Raw genomic sequence first — 19,477 nt, forward strand, 5'->3', positions numbered from 1 at the left:
ATTAATTCTGTTCAAGAGTATAAACTATTCTGTAACGAGAGATGTACATGTACAATGGCCTAAAGCTCAGTGTCCTGGGCACAGAGTAGTCTTTGTTCAAGCGCTGGTCAAAGTAACTGCATTAGGTTTTTGGGCGAGACACAACGCTTACAGTGTTTCTCTCTACCCACCCAGCCTCTAACTGTACGAATTGCTTAGTCCGATAAGAAACAGATGCGTGTGCAAGGGTGTGTAAACATTTTTCAATCTTACGTTCAAAGTGTTGGCTCGGATACAACTCAAGGATTTCACCAGTCCTTGTACAGCTGCTTGTGTGCCTTGCAAGAAGAAGAATGGGAACTCTTTCAGTGCACACTGGACAATGCAAAGTATGTAATAGTTAAATAAAGTATCGTCTATCTGCTTGTGTTTATCGGTTGAATTTCCTATTGTTTTTTTTTCCGTGAAGAATGTTCCCTTCCCAAAACTGGTCGCCGACTGCGGAATGTAGGTTGCTGTGTAAATATTTCCCTACATTACCGTCACTCAATTCAAATTTCCTTCTCTCTTACTTCGAATTACTCCGTATATACATACATGTAGGTAATAGAGGGAATGGTTAAGAAGCCCGGTAAACATCAAAGATGCGAACAAATGGGCTAAGATTTATGTTGGAAGGTTCTTGACCCTGCACATCTTTTGTTTTATGCTCATTGACTATGCAGGGGTAACATAATCGCAATGCTTCTGTTGGTTAGTTGTATTAGCACACATAACCACCTTTTGGAGTTTGCCAGGTTTTGTGCGGGGTTAAACCCTAAAATAGCCAACAAAAACAAACAGCAAGGAACTTTGCCAGATTTCATAACCATTCCCTCTATAAACTATGACATATACGATGAAAGCCCTGGTCAAACGGAGTCGCAAGTAGACGCAAGTTCTCAACTTGCGTCTACTTGCGACTCCGTTTGGCCAGGCCCTTGCGTGCACTTGCGTTGACTTGCGATGACTTGCGCTCACTTTGGTCGAGATCAAATTTGCACGCAAGTCGACGCACGTTTTTCACCGTTTGGCCACCCAAGCCAAGTCGGCGCAAGTTGAGTGACGTCCATTAACCTATTATTAGCCAATGAAATACAGAATATGTCTGCCTTGAAATGGGTTTTTTTGCGACTTGCATGTACTTGTAAGGAAACTTGCCAGTCCGTTTGGCCACCCAACGCAAGTCTCTACGCAAGTTCAACTTGTGGCTACTTGCGACTACTTGCGACTACTTGCGAGTCCGTTTGACCAGGGCTTAAGATTTAAATTCTATGATAGACCACTTTCCAGTTGATTGTTCAGTGTCCTGGCTTTTGAATGGCAGCGAGGCTGGAGGTGACCTAGTTTTGATACAGACCTCACTGCTTATGTTGTGTAAATTAAGTTCTTATGCTAACTAGTTGGCATTTAATGAGAAAAGCAGAGAGGTCTGTATTAAAGCAAGGCCACCTCCAGTAACTAAGCGCACAACTGCAAAATGGCGTATCCTGTCAGTTGTAATTCCCGGCAACCTTCAAAGCATTTGTTTGTGGTTGTAGATCACATGTCATGGACGACATAGCGCATGTCAGTCTGGAGAGTGTGCGCAGTGTGTATCCCTCATTGTCACGGCTGCAGTGCATTGTGGAATTGGAGAATTTTGGGAGCATAATTAACGGGTAAGTCAGCTATTTTACAGGCTTAAGCAGGCTGACTGTCTAAATACACTTGCATAAATTGGTACTGGTGAATTAGTGAGGTAACGTGACAAAATGTTATGACTAGCATCCAGACGTTACTGGCCATACTTCTTGTCATTCCATATTATTAAAGGATGCCTCAATGCGCCACTTGGCTTTCGGACAGATATTGTTATACAGTCGAACCTCTCCACAAAGGCCACCTTGGGGACAGAGGAAAGTGGCCCTTGTAGAGAGGTGGCCGTTATGAGGAAGTACGAGTGTAACACGATACCTGTTTTTTCGGGGGTGCAACATTTCTTTTCTTGAAAAAATGCTTATTTTAGCAATAAACTACGTAACACAATCGAAATATTTCAATAAAACAGAAACTACACTAAAATATAGACCAATGCCGGAAGCGCGGTACGGATCAAGTTTGGTGACCTTTTACAATAAAAAATGGGGTTTTGTGTACACCGTTTGTCAGTCACTGGTGAACTGGCCGTTGTCGAGAGGTTATTTTGGAAGTCGGGACGCATTTTAGCGGCCGCTGTTGTTGTGGGGAGGTGGCTGTGGTAGACAGGTTATAATGAGGGTGAATGTATGGACTGTCCGCCGAGACCGAAAAAAGTAGCCGTTGTGGAGAGGTGGCCGTTATTGGAGGTTCCACTGTATATTTTTTAAACAAGACAAATACTCCATGAATCAACTTTTTCTCCATAATCAATAACTGTACGCTTATGTAAACTATTGTCCTTTTTGTTTAGCACGGAAGACAGCTTGGTCGATATTTGGAATGAGCGCTTTCCACTTCCTGACAATGATTTTGAATTCTTGGAGCCTGTGCTTGCTTTACGTACCTCCATGCTGCAAACTCTGGTTACACTGAGAAAGGTTAAAAGCCACAGTCCAGAAAAATTGGCACAAGCTTACAAGGATCTTGCCATTCATCTAGAGATGCAGGCAAAGAGAGCGCGCTGGTCGCACAATCCACAGGTAAGATCTAACGAGATGAGAAGTAATATGTCAAATACGAAAGACCGTGTTTGACCACATTTCCAAACACCGAGAAGAGAGTTCAAAATGCAACGCGTAGCAGAGCATTTCTGACAAACTTTGAGTTGTTTGGTAATGTGGTCAAACACTGTCTTGCGTGCTTGATATATCCTCTCAATCGAAACTAAAACTAAGGAGAAAATGGAGCAATAAAATCGTAAAAATCTATGCTGATTAAGATCAGATATCCAAACACCGTCACAATCATGATTTCCTTTGTTTAAACTTGATCAATCATTAATGAGTTTGAGAACGCCAGATTTTACTGCAATTATACTGGCAAGTACAGGGCAATCTTTACTCTTTACCCTTGTGATTGCTAATTTGGAATTCACTCGTCGAATACAGGGAACATCCAAATTTAGTTTGAAAATTTAAAAGAGAACGAGTTTTAGCCTGCTTCAAACAATTATTCTTCAGTTGTAATAGTTGTTTACTCTTCATGTTGGTATTCCTCTGTCGCATGGGACTGCTAGGCCTGTATCCTAAATTGGACGTTTTCTCAAAAAGTGCATATCTCGTTTAATTTTGCACGTATAACAGTGGTATTGCCAAGAGCTACCACCTAGCAAAGGCGCAGTCCTATCTAAAAGTTTGCCAAATCAATAAGCAATTTCCAAATTGCATTTTACCTCTGTTTCAAAACGATTCTTGGTGCGCAACATTTTATATGGAAATGAATATTTCTTGTACGTTCATTGTCTTGCAAATCAATCTGATTTCCAGATGAAAGGTTATGCACCAGGACTCGTTTCGAAAAAGAGGTAAAAGCAATTCGGAAATTGTTTATTTACTACGTGAGGGATTTAAGACCAAGGACGTAGGCAGGATCTCCCTTTCTTTCCCTCTGGCAAGAAATTATCACCCTCACTCCCACAGCCACCATCTGCATTAGTAGTCAACATTATATATCATTCACAGGTTGCTGAGAAAGCGCTGTTTCGATTAAGACAACTACAAGGTGATATCACCGAGATACAAAGTCGGCTTGGAGGGAGGGACCTTGGGGTGTCTTGGTCCTGGAAAATGGAGGAAGCAAAATTACGTTGGGCACGAGGTGAACAGGACACAGCTATGTACCTACTGAAGTCCCTAACCAGGAACCTTGAACAGGTACCATTTACAGCAATACCCAGACAATGTGCCTCGGAAACGTTCTTTGCATGTACCTTGAAGAAACACTTGTACAACGTTTATCCAGACATAGAGCTTTTTAGAACACTGCAGCCATCTTGAAAACGTACAGGTTATAGTATTACCCAGGGTTGGGTTTTTTAAAGCTAACCCAGGATTAGCGAGAATTTCGATTGCAGTTTTATAACTATTCGGTGAGGTTTCTGTTTGTGTTGTTTGTCCTTCAGTTTGTTTTGATTGTGAATAATCTCAACCTACACGAAACATAAGCAGCAAAAACGTTTTGTACGCAACAAAAATTAATACTTCATTTAACTTTTAAATCCTGGTTTAACGTTAACCAACCTTCGAATTACCCGGCCTATATATCTGCCTTGAAATAGCTCTTTCCGAGTATCTTAAAAGGATTTACCTCAAGACAATGTTGATTGTAAAGAGTAATCGCCCACTTGATGCGAGGGTGTAAAATGCAGATGTTAAGTAGCTGCTTAACAAGCACTTTTACAGCTTGTTCACGGTTGTGCATGGTAAGCACTGACATTTCTGTGTAGCTTAAGTTACTGCTTGGCTGGTATTTCAGGTTCAGGATCAGAGCGCGGAGGTGATTAATCTTTATCCGCAAGCATTGGGACTGTATGGTACCTGGCTGGCAGAATCAAAATCTGAGAATCCAAACACTATAATCGAAAAGTACTTAGAGAAGGTAAGCAGAAAAACGTGAACTCTCGGTTACCAAACTAGACTCCATTATCTCGGGATTAACGAGACAACGTTTCAGTGCCGGAAGAAACGTCTTCGCTTTTGTAACAAGGAGGCTGGATGAACGTGGAACTTCCTTGATCGTGCCTCAGTGAATTACATCTTTAAAACTATCTTTTGCTTTACTAGGCCGCTTGTCTAATGGATTGCATGGAAGGGACTAATCAAGCCTCCAAAATCGAGGTGTGTATTTTTGTTCACACTCGGTGGATTGTAATCTATTAAAACGCCTCTCCTCCACTGTTTATATATTCTTCTTTTTTACACGTTAATAGTTTGTCTTGTCTATGTAATGTACATCTTTTTCTGGCAATGAAGATTGTGTTTCATTATAACAACTTAAACACGCTTTATTCTCACAGATTACATTTACAAATTAAGTTACTGCTTTTTAATGTTTACAGTATATGTTGGCCAGAATTTATAAATATTAAAGTTAGAGTATGGGGGTCAAGTAAAGCATTCGGTTTTTTATACAAGAAAATAGTTGATTTGATTCATCCGTGTTTTTAATAGACTTTCCCAAAGACGAGATGTATTGCTTGATACTGCATGTGATTTCAAACCCACTCATTACCTGTACCCATGACACACTGAATAGTCAGAAATTAGTTTCTTAATTCCATTGTACCAAAGAACCATGTTTCAGATATCAGTATTCGAATGTGGTTCTAAGGTTTCTAGGACAAGATTGCGGAATTAAGAGAGGTCTCTTTCACGCGACTCTCGAGACAACTAACACGAAACATTGCTTAGTGTAGCATCTCCTAGGACACTCATAAAAATGTTTCCGCCCAATGCCCCGTTAAGTTGGATGAATCGGAGAAATAGCAATAAATTATATTGTGAAAGGTTATTGTCATTCATCGTGGAAGGATACAAGTAAAGTATTTCATTGGTGGCAGTTAATCACAGCCCACTCCTGTGATATAAATGTTACCTCGTGATCATCCTATCAACGCCTGATTAAGGCTAGCAGTAAGCAGTTAAAACGTCGCGATCTACATTTCAAGATTCTTTCAAACGACTGCATTAGACAAACTATATAGGTAAAGGTAAAGGCTGCACAAGCCAAGTGGCCCATCAGGCCGGAGCTTATCCCGGTTTCTGTAGCATGAAGCGACTAGGAGTATTTCTACTCCCCCCTGGATGGGATGCTAGTCCGTCGCAGGGTTACCCCCAGCATTTAGTTCGCCGTTATCCGGTTATACTCCTGGGTGGAGAGAGGTACTGTGAAAGTAAAGTGTCTTTCCCAGTAACACAACGCAATGTTCCCGGTCAGGGCTCGAACCCAGACCGCTCGATCAGGAGGCGAATGCCCTAACCACGAGGCCACCGCGTCTCCCACAGACAAACTATATACTATATTATTATTACGAAATATCAATTCTCCATACATATGACTGTACGTCGTAATCTAATTGATGACTTACTTATTCTTGTTACCATTTTGCATGACATTGGGTTGATATTTAAAGAGAAACTGGCTGTGGATCAGTTATTGTTGATTTGTGTTGCAGGCCTTCCTGTCGCTTGCCTGGTTTGCTGATACTCAATACCAGAAGAAGGTGGACTTCATGAGTTCGAGTATTTACGAAAATAAGGAGAACTTGATGAAGAAATCCAAGGTCAGGGTTCAATTCTACCTTTAACCCTTGCAAAATTCCCAATAGCAAAAGTGGAAAATCTGTGAATGAAGTAAGAGAGGAATCCATTAGTACTTTAAAAGTTCAGTCCCAACAGCTATTGATCTTCCTCGCGTTGGAACTAAGTTATCTTAGTTTGAATTCATGATGTATTCAAAATCTGCTTTAATTTTTATGCATACTTTTCATTTGTCCTGCCGTTTTAAAGGATTGTTAAGGTGTTTCACAGTTAAAGCCGATGGACCATTTCCGAGTTACCTTGTGCCTCTGTTTCAAAACTATTCATGTGAAGATGAGTTTCATTTGCATGAAAATGAACCTGTAGGCGGAACACAGTTTTCAAACTAAGGCAAAAGGCTACTCGGAAACGGCCTGTTTGAAGATAAGCCTACTTTCAGGCACTTAAATAAATACTACTCATGACAAGAACAACAACCAAGCATCATCCTGATAGAACATAGCCACTTAAGTACACTCTCTTTGGGCGTCACGCGCACGATTGTGTGACCATCCCAGAGATCTGCGTCTTCGTCGGAAGCTAATTAAAACACGGCCTGTGATACTCTCTTGTTGAAAGGTGGAGTCAGAAAAGCTGCAGCAGATGTATGAATCCGGTAAAGACAGGTACACTAGAACGCTGAATCTACAGGCGCAAATGGATGAGAGAGAGCTTCAGCAAGTAGCTGAGGATAAGCGGACGTTTTTGAAGACTGCTGTGGAATATTACATCAAAACGCTGGAAACTGGGGTACGTTAGAAATTGCTAAGCAAAACACATTTTACTTCTGACCAACTGACTGACAGACCGACCGACCGACCGGCTGACTGTAAGCGTCAAAGATTATTTAGCTTTAGAAAAAAACTAATTGTGGACACTATTTACACCGTCTACATAAAGTTAAAATTATTTACGATTTCGACCTCTGGACTTAAGACCACCCTATCTCAGCATTGAAGAGGGCTCTCTGCTCGGACGTACAAACTGCAACTCAAAACCGATTCCTTTCCTGTCCAAGACTGGAATTAAACGAGATCAAAATCTGATCCCATTCCATTACGTCCTCACTATTTTAATGCAATCTTCTTCTTAATTGTTGTAGGATAAGTATGACATGAGGGTATTCAGACTATGCTCTCTGTGGTTCGACAATGCCAACGAGGAGGATGTCTCCGAGATGATAAAGGTTGGTGAAAATTTTGTTGATTAAAAGAGTGTGTGAAATTTTGAGAGGGCCGGCGAAGAGATAGAGCAGGAGTTAGCTTGCCAGTCAGACAAGAGAAAAAGAAAGAGCATTATCGTAATGATGTTCCACCATGTTACCAATGCTAACGTTAAAAGAATTTTATAGTCACAAAGACATTTTGTTCAAAGTGTCAGAGTTTTAATTACTCAAATAATCAAGGTAATTGTAATCTGTACACCTTATAGAGAGGGCTGATGAAGATTCAGTCGCGCAAGTTTCTTCCTTTGATGTACCAGCTGGCAGCCAGACTCGGGACAAAGTCACACGATAATCGCTTGTTCCAGGGAATTCTTAACGAGGTATGACGAGCATTTATCGATCTAAGTAAATGTGGAGAAAGGCTGTGAACCATCTGTAAGGTTTTAACGTTCCACAGAAACAGACAATGGCTGTCAACAGGCTTACTCCATGTTACGTGATTTACGTCTTTTACTACAATGTTGCTGCGGGAAACTGTTTTCACTTTGAAGATTAGCTATTTTCCCATACACCCCTTTCCCTTCCTTTTAGCTTATGTACATTCTGTTGAAGTAATAGCTGCTTTTCATGTGGTCTATAAACGAAACGGAAATTGAGGTTGGAGTAAACCACATTACACTGTTACTACACCACAGGTAGCACCAAGCTAAAAGCAAACCGCACCATTCCTTCAGCTCTTTTGCCAAGACGCATGTCATTTTGTATTTGTGTAGTAGTTTGTTTTATCTGGACTAACTGTATACTAATTGTTTTTCAGCTGATTGAACGGACCGCAGTGGATCATCCTCACCACACGTTGTTCATCTTACTGGCGCTCGCAAACGCCGAGAAAGACGACAAGTATCTCACTGCTGGCAAGAAAAACACTTCAAGGCTGACGAGGAATAACTCCAAAGGAGGAGCAAAGGGATTCACAGAAGTAAGTGATCTTAGTTGATGCTGCAGATCCCCTTTCAAATGGACTAAAAGTCTCCTAACCCTGTCCAAGTTTCAATACCGTTAACCTTGCTGGTCACAACTCGCTCAATGTTTCATTTTCAGGCCCGTATACAAACAGCTTCCACATTGATCGAAAGGATTGGACAGAAGAAGCGAGAACTTGTAAAGCACATGCAGTTATTGTGTGAAGCTTACATTGAACTTGCCTATGTCAATGTCACACATCTCAAGAACGAGAGAGGTACACCTTTGTTAGTCACTCAACCAGTAGCTAAGAAGTTGACACAAAAGTGACCTGCGATCAGGCGTTCTTTTTTGGGTCTAACGGGGGTTCTTTTTTACCCATTCCCCTACTCGCCCAACAATAACGAACGCTTGATTGCAGGTTAGTATTTAAGTATTAAAGAAAAAATCATCATCATCATCTTACCATTTCCATTTCTCCGTATGGGGACAGAAATTTGACTTCTCCAACACACTCTGTCAGCTGCTGCCAGCCCTGCCTTTACACAAGAACAGTAGCCAATCACCATTTGCTCTTTCTCCACTGTCCTACGCCATGTTTCCATTTTAAAAAAAGTACAGAAAAGATATTCCCGTTATAATGTACGGCATGGATACTTTAGTACTTTAAGTAGTTCAATAGGATCTTTAAGCGGACGCTTACTTTATTGGACAATGCAGGAGAGCTTCAATTCAAAATAGTCTTTTTTAAGGTCAAGGCATTAAGTAGCAGGTTAAAAAACTCAAATATATTTACAAATTCTGGGAAAAGTTAGGGACATGGTCTGCACACTTTGGAAAGTTGTAACAGTGCATTTGTACTTTGGGAATGACATAGTAGGTTTGATTACGAAAACTTTATTACATTGTATCTGTATTTCAGGTCCTTTTAACCTGCCAGATGCCACGATTAAAAGGATCTCAAACCTCAAAGAAGTACCTGTTCCCACTTTGGAAGTTAAGGTAAAAATTAAGTTTCGGTATTGTTGTTTTTCTGTTTGTTGTAATTTCAATGACGCTAAATGGAATTTAGGCAAGGTTAAAACTAAGCCAATGCAACGGCTTCACTAATATTGTGTGGGGCATTCTAGAGAGGTTTGCAGAGGCACTGCCATGTGCGTTGCTTTGGGCTGTGGCTCGGTTACCATGGTGACCTTGCTGCTGAGGTGATTGCTGCCCTCCTCTGTTTACAGCACCTGTCCACCAATACTTCAAATCAATTGGGTTAGAGTTTTAAAGAAGGATGTTCTAAGTAGCGCGAAGGTGGTGCCTAATTGATGGTAGTCTCTGTATCTTTAAGATCTGGCCGGCTAGACCGATCGGTTACTTAATGCTCCGGAACAGTCTGTGCTAGAATTAGCTCTTGTCAAAGTGTCCTTACTCACTGACCAGAGATTTCTGCGCAGAACGTGGAAAGGGCGGAGATTTGTCGCCGTGAAGTTAACATCGCGAATTAGGAAAATGGCAGGTGACTGACCTTTTACCTCTCCTTCAAGGGCAGTGAGAACCAGTTTTCTTTGATCGGCTCTTAAGGTTCTGTTCATTCATTAGGTGGACCCATTGTGTCGGTATGATGACCTTGTTCATGTTGTGGGATTTGACTCCAAGTTTTGTCTTGCCGGAGGGGTTAACCTTCCTAAGATCATCTTTTGTGTCGGATCTGATGGAATCAAACGACGGCAGCTGGTGAAGGTACAGTGACCTCATGCGGTGTATCATTCACTCAGTGTATGGAAATATATAATATTACGATGTAGTACTTTACTAGCGTTGAACAGCACTAGTACTAGCGAAACAGTAAAAAGAAGCCGAAGTGTTTCGACACACCTTGAGGGATACTCCCAGATGGAATGGAATTTGACAAGGAACAAGGAAAGATAAGGATTATGAACGCCAATCAAAAAATAACTTAGTAGGGTAAATAACCTTCATTTACCCTCGCCAGTGTTGATAGCACAAAGTCTAATGGGGCCGAAAAAACAACTAACACAAATAATTCAAATTGAACATAGCACTCAACTGGCTGGAGGCAACCCAGAGGCAACCCAGTTGGCTATTTACAAGCGTGGCCGAGGATTTGAACTCGGGGCTGTCGTGAAACAAATCCAGGTAGTGGTCAGAACAGGACTCGAACCCGGGACCGCTGGATTGCGAGTACGACGCGCTGACCACTCGGCCACACTGCCTTCCTACGAGCAATGCCTCCTGTACCTCTTAAAATCAATCATAAACAGCCACCAGATTCACAGTTTCTAAATCCTGACTCAAATTTCTTCAGTCTAATCTATCTTTGTTCTTTGTTTTTTTAGTTTATTATAACTTAAAGCCGAAGAAAACCTCTTAATTGCGCTTTGCCTTTATGCATTTCCTCCCCACCCCACCCGTGTAGGACCACATCGACATTGACACCCGCAGGTTTTACCTAACTCTCATTGTGTCGAATTGCGCCTGTGTAGGGTAGAGACGATTTACGCCAGGACGCTGTCATGGAGCAAGTGTTCGGTATGGTGAACCAGCTACTGATAAAGAACTCTGAAACAAGGAAAAGGAAACTAAAGATGAAAACTTACAAGGTTTGAGCAGAGACAATCTTTGTCCTATTAGTCGTACTGAACCGTAGAAATAAGTAGGGCGTCCAGAGAATAGACAACAATTTGACAACAATTTGTTATCGACCACTAAATATTACCGACAATTAATTGTGTCAGATGTAAGTATTCCACACATTGGAGTGTTAGTTGTCGATAACTAAGTCAGGTCAGCGAGTGCTTGGGGAATAACGTTTGCTACGCATGCTCGAAAAATAACACGCATGCTCAAATGTGTGTCATGTTTCGATAGTTGTCGACAACTAAACCAATGGTTCCCACACACGCGAGAAATGATCGAAAGGTAGTTGTCAACAACTAAAGCAGTTTCCCTTTTCGAAACGGGAAACTGCTTAGTTGTCGACAACTACCTTTCGATCGTTTCTCGCGTGTGTGGGAACCAAAACTAAAAATTTAGGAACTAAAAATTTAGCATTTAGTTGTCGACAACTCATCTCACACACTACGTTTTTTTAGTTGCCGATAACATTTAGTTGTTGACAACTAAATGTCTAGTTTGTGAAGGCCCTTACTGGACGTTTCCCTGAGATTCTGTGTCATTTCTATACAAGTCCTTGCTTTGATCGTTGGTCAATCCATCCTACACGACTAGATTGCTCTAAGGGTCGCTGGAATTCCTGGAAAATACCAAACCGTTCTTTTTTTTCTCCAAGAACGATTTCTTTTCCTTGCTTTCTATGCACTGTACAACTAAGACACTACTTCACCAAAACTATGCAGAAATCCCATGTGCGTCTTCCGTTTTCTTCCTCTCCCATCGGTATCCTGTTACATCTCTCTTTTTGTCAGTAATTGTTGACGGTAACCTACTTTGAATTTCCACCTTCTTTTTCTTCACCAGGTTATCCCATTGTCTCAGCGTAGTGGTATAGTGGAATGGTGCGAGGACACAGTTCCTTTGGGAGAGTATCTGATTGGTCGGCCAGGGACTAAGACGGGCGCTCATCCGAGATACTATCCAGGAGACTGGACATCACTCGACTGTCGGAAAAAGATCCAGGTGCGACAATGTTCCAAAAATATTCCAACAAATATTGTTACACCCTCAAATCAATTACGTTGTCCGATTGGAGGAGAACGTGTCACGTGTCATGGGTCAAAACTCAGTAACTCCCTAGGGAAACAACAGCTTGAACTCTCGACTTGCACGTGATCAGGTCGTGCACCTTGAAACCGCAAATGACTGGCCCCACGGGCAACAGTGAGTTTTGCTTCCCCTCACAAAACTCTAGTGCTTATTATCCCATTTCTTTCAATGTCAAGCAGAGAAGGCATATCGGACATCGTAGAAACAAAAGGAACAGAAACGAAACACCCTTGCCCTGATTGAGAACAGGACAAGGTATTTAAATCAGTTAGAGAGCTTGCTCGTCAAACAAAACAAAGCCTCTCTCCTCCCAACCTCCAGTTAGAGTTTTGAAACAAATTCAAGAAAGTAGGTTACGTGATTTAGTAACGTAATCGATTCAGAAAAAAATCCAATTCCTCCGAAAGAGGAACGTTAAAAACTCCGTAAGCAGAAAATTCATGCAGTTTTGATTTCATTTTCCTCAGGCAGGTGACAACAGTGGAAGACCAAGAGATGTGGTTTATCAGGTAACTGGAATTTGCTTCAACTAAACGAAACAGTTACAAGACAAATTCGCTGAACAGTCGTTTGTGCAAAAATCCCAGTCTGTCTCCTCGTCATATCATTACTAAGAGCTCAGTGAAGAGAAAAATCCTGCCAATAACTACACAAGTTACACCACGTGTAAATGCAGACTTCAACTCATCAATTTAACCTCCTGGTCATGGTTAGAGGGTCTAGTGTAAACCCTAATTCAGCCATTAAAAAAAATGTATACTTAATTGGCCACTCCCATTGGGGCTTTTTAGGACCAATGTAAACAAACAATGATAAATAAATATTCAAATAAACATAACTAGGTTAAGAATCCCAACTGGGGGTAGGCAGACCAGTTGGCTATTTACTAGCGTAGCCGAGAAGTTGAACTCGGGGCTTCCGCCCGGGCCTACCGGAACAACCTCAGCTAGCGGTCAGAACGGGATTTGAACCCGGTACCTTCGGATTTCAAATCCGGCGCTCTAACCACTCGGCCATTAAACTTGCAGAATTTTTTATTGATTATGTTCCTTTGTTTTTACAGGAGCTCATGGAGCATTTTCATCCTGTATTTCGGCACTTCTTTCTGGAGAGGTTCCCAGACCCTGCCGTGTGGTTCGAGAGGAGACTAAGTTACACTCGAGGAGTGGCAACATCGTCTATTGGTATTGTAATACATTTTGTTGCACAGTTTTAAAAGACCTGTGTTTCGTTTGTAGCGCGTTTGTAGCGAAACTCGAATGCATGCTCATAGATTACAGGAAATTCTCCGCAACGTGCTGATAAAACACCTAGAATGCTGTTGTAATTCTGGTTTGTCATAATTTGTTTCTCTGTAGTTGGTTATGTGGTTGGTCTTGGCGACCGTCACGTGCAGAACATCCTTGTTGACTGCAACACAGCGGAACTTGTTCACATTGATTTGGGTAAGGAGCAATAGGAAACATAGTTTTATCTTTAAAGACTACGTCACAGACAGAGAAACTTGAAAAAATAGCCGTTTTTTTTTCAAACTTGCCATATCTAATCCATGGTTACCTCGTTCAGTCGTAATCCTTGTTTATTGTCGCATATTTACTTCTTTGGTGTTTTTCTACCGAAGAAATTATCATTTCGAGGTTACAAGTGGTTCAATTTGAAAGTAGTTGGACACAATAATAGCATCAGTAAATTATTTAAAATACCGTGGCATAGCCCCTTTGACAGTGCTACACAGTTTAGCTTCAACTCAGGCTTTCAAACGTGTAGTATCCTGCTAGCAATGCGTTCTCGAGTTTTCGTAAGTTGGTTTAAATAATGGTCAATAGAGATTAAGACATGGGCGCGTGTAGTTATCGAGTGTTCAGCTCAATATCTCACGAGTGAATGCAGCGATTGAGAAGAGAAATTCCATATCTACAAGCAACCATGTATTATTTTGTTTATTTTATAAACATACTGAAAACGATGGTTTTGACCATTTTCTGAAGATTTCCTGCCACTTTCCGAAGATCTCTGAAGATTCTCCAAAAATTTTCCGAAGGCCACACGAACGTTTCCGAAGATTTTCGAAAATTAAGCTAAGAGAATAGTTCTTCCCCTGGATGGGATGCTAACCGGGATTATACTTCAGTCCAAAACTGTCCCTCGTTTTTTTTTTTTTTTTTTCTATCCTAGGAGTGGCATTTGAGCAAGGGAAGTTTCTACCCACTCCTGAGACTGTGCCGTTTCGCTTGACGCGTGACATGGTGGATGGGATGGGGTTGACAGGTGTGGAGGGGGTGTACAGGCGCTGCTGTGAGAAGACAATGGAGGTCATGAGAACGTCACAGGAATCCCTTATGACTGTTGTGGAGGTTAGCTCATTAGTAGGCTGCAGTTATTTGCCCTGATTAATTTAATTTATGGGGCCCGCAGAATACATGCAAATCGGTCGGTCGGTCTGGCATGGTTGCCACAGACCAGGAAATGGTCAGAGAAAAAATTCTTCAAGGTCAGGGAAAAGTCAGGAAATTTTACTTTGAGTCAGGGAAAATTAACATTTTGATCAAAAGTCAGGGAAAATTGAAATAGTTTAACACGGCTGATTTTATACTATTGAGGGCTCGGCAAAAAATTTGGGCTCACTGTGATCTCAATGATATTTTTCCTTAATGAAGAAGGAAAATTTGTTGAAATCTTATGAGTCTTCATGAATATGCGGAAGGGACGGCTGTAAGCTGAGGCCAGAAGCCGCTACTAGATCTGATATTTTGTATTTATTTGGTCTGGGAAATTTGAATGTAAACTCACATTCCTCTTCAAACATACGGAGGGTTTTTCGCTATTTGCTTAACAATGCCTAGTGTCGGTCACTTATAATATAGTTGGCTCTGATATTAAATGAAGCAGTTAAATCCTACACACTTTTAACAATGGCCGCGGCCGCACTTTGAGATTTAACCGGGTTATTTCTTATTTAAAATAATTCAAGGTTAACTGGGTTACCGAAAAATCCGTTTCGGCTGTTCACTGAACTTAAACTGGGTTAACGGTTTAAGTGGAAATTATTTGAAGAGCAATAGATTTTTTAACCGAGCAAGATTAACCACCTTTGTGCGTGGTTAATGTTTAACCCAGGTTAGTGATCTCTTATCGGTGCCGTGTATTGGCTTTCTAGTGGAATGTGTCAGTCATAACGGTCTGTGTGTAAGATGTTATTCTCCGTGGCACAAACAAGTGCATAATCTTCTACTGAACATAGCAAGTGGTAACAACAGGTATAGAAACAGTTATATTACTCAAGCGGGTTTCTGGTTTTCTTGCCAATACCTATGCGTCGCCTGCTCCATATGAGTCAAGTTTGCAAGGAACCTTCAGGCCTGAACCATGGCCTGAACAGTAAGCGCTATACTATTCACTACATTCACCGCAAGCTGCTCTGAAAGGAGCGACAGCTCGTCAACAGGAAGCATCGCTAAGAGGAAGAGAAGCGTTTGGACAAATGCGAAGAGGACGTTTTAATCAACCTCTGCTGAGAACACAAAAGGACGTTAAATGGAAACGGCAGTTCGTAAAAATGGCAAGAAATGTAGATGAATGAATGAATTCGTGAACACAATGTTCAGTGCAGGGCATCATCCTCACATAAAATTGGAGCGATAACTTTCTCCAGTCCCAAGACGCCACAATCTAATTGCCACGCGCTACTCTATCGGTGCCGCTGCCCGGAAGCGAGTGTTTCTATTTGTTATAAATGGTGAAAGAATACACAATGTGCTTGAAATGACTCGATATTCATTTGGACGTGCTCTGTATGAAAGTCATGCATGGCCGGATTCCTGTAGATCGCTGATTTCTCGGATAGACCCAAATTCGAGGACGATTCATTCGACAACCTGAGTATCAGGCCTTTCTTATCAAGAGGGTAGGTGCTTCCTCCTCCTACCCCGCGAGTAAGAAAAGACTGATACTCAGGCTATTAATTCGACGGCGATGGAGAACACTCCGACGTCTACGCGAAGTCAACATCATATTCGAAAAAACTGCCTTGGAAATTTGTGTATTGCGCATTAGAAGGAAGGGGGGCTGCCTTAGCCGTGAATGTAGAGAAATGAAACGAAAACAACGAAAGAGAATCTAGAAAATGAGACCTTAGTCCTCGAAGTCTGTCAATGGCGTCATTTGAGTTCACCCATAACCTATTTCAGTGCGGCTGCTCCTAAAATATAACCCCGCTGTTCCATCATAACCAACCTCTAACCGAGTTAAGTTATTTGAGCATTTTAACAAGGTTTCTAAAAAGTTAACCCAGTGAACTTTCTTAGTGCGGCCGCAGCCAAAATTATTGCATTCCGAAATTCATATAGAACATAAACATTCAATTCTGTTTGGCTAGGTTTTGCTCTATGACCCGTTATCATCATGGACACTGGGTCCAGAAAAGAGAAAAGCTCTCCAACAGAAGGCCGAAGAAGATGATCTACCTTCCGTCAGTGCTGTTGGGGACTGCCTGGATTCAACGACAGCCACTGAAAATCTCGCCGTCGAGGACAATGTAAATAAGATGGCGAAGAGAATGCTGTTAAGACTCAAGCAGAAACTAGATGGTGTTGAAGATGGTGTGCATTTGAGTGTGTCAGGACAAGTGAATCACCTCATACGCGAAGCCATGGACCCTAAGAATCTGTGTCGCCTCTTTCCTGGGTGGCAGCCATGGGTGTAAACTGACGTGCTCCATCTCCACTGTCACTCAGATACTTGTATTACTGCCTAACACCTTCAAAAATAGGCATTGATGGGTGTGGTCTCGCTGTATGCTTGGCAAATGATGCCTAACCTTTCCAGTCCAGAAATCGGCATGAGAACTCAGACAACTCTGAACTTGGCACTCAAGAAGCTTAACGCGCTAAAATTGTTCTAGTTAAACTGAAGTAATTCCAGTTCAGTTGATTAATCGTGGTGGATTTTTTTTTTTTTTTTTTTGCAATGGTATTTGAGGCTACTTTGGTGGTTAGAAAATTTCAATGAACATTGCAAGCACTTAGCCTGCGAACGCAGACGTATTTCCGGCTGTCGCTTGTCTCCGCCGAAAATAACGTCTGCGAACCCGGCCAGGAAACGATTTCTGTGACGTAGGAATTTTAAGCCAATCACAGTTTAGCTCAAGTAGCCCCAGAACTACTGCGCGAGGTATTCGCTGCGAGGAGCACTCAAGTTTCATTCTATCATCGAATCTGATTGGCGAAGGAGAAACAAGTCATTACGTCACAGAAATCGTTTCCTGGCTCGGGTTCGCAGACGTTATTTTCGGCGGAGATAGGCGACAGCCGGAAATACGTCTGCGTTCGCAGGCTATGCAAGCACTGAGCTCTTCTGAATTTCTTGCCCCCACCCTCCCTCCGCCCTCTTCAAAAATTACAAGCTTCTATGCTGTAATGTAAATCCATTGATTTGTATTCAAGTTCTGCGTTTAAATAACCACCGATTATTGGCTCCAGTTGCAAAGTTATTGTTATGTTTTCTGACTTTTAACGATACCTCGTTCTAAACTTGAAACTAAGTTTGGTGAAGTTCATGCTTTTCTTGAAAGTTTTCTTTCCGCCTAAGAAGCCGAAATAGAATACAAAGGGCGCGAGTTTTCCTTACGGAATGTACCCCCCATGTGATATCCTCGTGTACATCCCTCCCCTCCCCTGCATTTCGGGCCTTTGTTTATTTTTGTGATCGCTCCGAAGGTTAGTGCTCATGGTTCAAAATAAATCTGAGAAATTTTATGAAGAATAACTTCGCGAGGTAAAAGTACACTGTGTGTTTGTTTAACAACATAAGATTTTATAGAAAGATTTAGAGTATATTATTGTTTCCCTAATAAAAGAAATGCGGACTTACGTATATGAATGAGATCACATATGAACTGCAGATAGGGTGGGAAATGAAGAATTCATCATAAATGTACTTGCAGATTAGGCATATTTCAAGGACCAGAAACGTAACACTGACAAAGAAGAACGGTTTTATTCGCTGGCATGATAATTACTGCCGGTCAGGTTGTCGAGATGTCAGCCACTAGCATCAGTCCTTTTCAGGAATACTCTCACCTGATCACACTAGGCTTTCTCCAATTTTGCAGGCTTATCATTCATACCTCAAAAATTTCCTCAAACTTTTTTTTTCTTTCTTTCTTTTTTTTTTTTGTACATGAGGGAGGCGTCAGAAAATGTTCAAAACTCAAATGCCACTCAAACCATAACTTATTTCCTCTTGGTCACTTCCAAGAACGCGAGCTCTGGCGAAGTCCTACATGAAAGTCCTCCTTTGCCGGACTTTCAGTTGTTTCGTTCTCAAAGGTGATTAGATCACATTTAAAAATGAATACTTTGCGCATGCTTTAAAATGTCAAACTTAGGGGAGTCCGCGTTCTTGAAATGTGAGCTCTCGGGACGAGAAGTTTTTTACCGCAATGTGTTGGACATTTTGTGGCGTCATTATTATCGTCAAGTCATGATCAGGAGACGGGTTCCTAGGGCCTACTCCAAACGTTGTACTACTGCCGTGCCGAATTAACAGACAGTAGCACGACGTTTGAAACCATGCAGTTCGGCAGGCAAAATTAAGAACTTAGCACAGCAGACCTTGCCGTGCCACACGGCAGTAGGGTGACTTGGCTTTGAACGGCGTGCTCTTGCCGTGCAGAACTCAATTCATAGCCTGATGCATCAACTACCGTTGCTTTCTAGCATTTAAAATGGTCTTCAGCAAAGCAAACATCTTCCGATCTTCAGCACGACTGAATTAAATTCAACGTTTGAAACCACCGCTGGTCTTTTGTCATGCCACTGCCGGCCAAATTGACTTTAGTTAAGCACGGCAGAAGCACAACATTTGGACTGGGTCTAAGACGCTACTGAGGCATCCGAATTAGATGAATTTCGAGGATGATATAGAGAAGAATCTATCAATTTAAGTCTCATGGTCTGCTCTCGGTGACAACTGTTTTATTTCCATACTGCCTATGTAAGGTTCGGGAGCGATTTGACAAAATTGTTCCATTCTTGCTCATAGAACAAGGATGGGCTAGAAATGCAACATAACGTTCATAAAACGACAGGGATCGCAATGTCGAATCGCTAATTTGTTTCTTTTTTTGTTGTTGTTGGTTTTTGTTTTTGTTTTTTTCATGAAGCGGTGGCTACCCGATGTGTGGCAACAAAGTCGAATAAGACTTCTATTACACGCATTCTTGTTTCTCCCAACCCAATGGAGAAGTTCGAAATTTTCATGATCGCAAGATCGAAAAAAAGTTTTAAAAAATCTGAGTCTTCGGCTGGACCCAGATGGTTTCAAGAAATTCACCTTCCCA

General features: G+C 41.6%; 1 protein-coding gene across 1 annotated transcript in view; it reads left to right on the top strand.

The window, feature by feature from the left end:
* Window positions 1–18,005, top strand: part of LOC145481042 (serine-protein kinase ATM-like) — a 51,463-nt gene extending 33,458 nt beyond the window's left edge. The window contains exons 49-69 of the mRNA XM_081459427.1: window positions 261–368; window positions 1,560–1,679; window positions 2,450–2,678; window positions 3,660–3,851; window positions 4,453–4,575; window positions 4,761–4,814; window positions 6,152–6,259; window positions 6,855–7,025; window positions 7,378–7,461; window positions 7,707–7,820; window positions 8,258–8,419; window positions 8,542–8,680; window positions 9,326–9,405; window positions 9,994–10,134; window positions 10,899–11,015; window positions 11,893–12,051; window positions 12,606–12,647; window positions 13,202–13,322; window positions 13,497–13,583; window positions 14,314–14,492; window positions 16,514–18,005. Of these exons, the coding sequence (XP_081315553.1) occupies window positions 261–368; window positions 1,560–1,679; window positions 2,450–2,678; window positions 3,660–3,851; window positions 4,453–4,575; window positions 4,761–4,814; window positions 6,152–6,259; window positions 6,855–7,025; window positions 7,378–7,461; window positions 7,707–7,820; window positions 8,258–8,419; window positions 8,542–8,680; window positions 9,326–9,405; window positions 9,994–10,134; window positions 10,899–11,015; window positions 11,893–12,051; window positions 12,606–12,647; window positions 13,202–13,322; window positions 13,497–13,583; window positions 14,314–14,492; window positions 16,514–16,840 (2,857 nt within the window). The 3' untranslated portion in view covers window positions 16,841–18,005. The remainder of the gene's footprint in view (window positions 1–260; window positions 369–1,559; window positions 1,680–2,449; window positions 2,679–3,659; window positions 3,852–4,452; window positions 4,576–4,760; window positions 4,815–6,151; window positions 6,260–6,854; window positions 7,026–7,377; window positions 7,462–7,706; window positions 7,821–8,257; window positions 8,420–8,541; window positions 8,681–9,325; window positions 9,406–9,993; window positions 10,135–10,898; window positions 11,016–11,892; window positions 12,052–12,605; window positions 12,648–13,201; window positions 13,323–13,496; window positions 13,584–14,313; window positions 14,493–16,513) is intronic.
* Window positions 18,006–19,477: the final 1,472 nt, after the last annotated feature.

This window comes from Orbicella franksi, chromosome 3, assembly GCF_964199315.1.
Source record: "Orbicella franksi chromosome 3, jaOrbFran1.1, whole genome shotgun sequence".
NCBI classification, from domain to species: domain Eukaryota; kingdom Metazoa; phylum Cnidaria; class Anthozoa; order Scleractinia; family Merulinidae; genus Orbicella; species Orbicella franksi.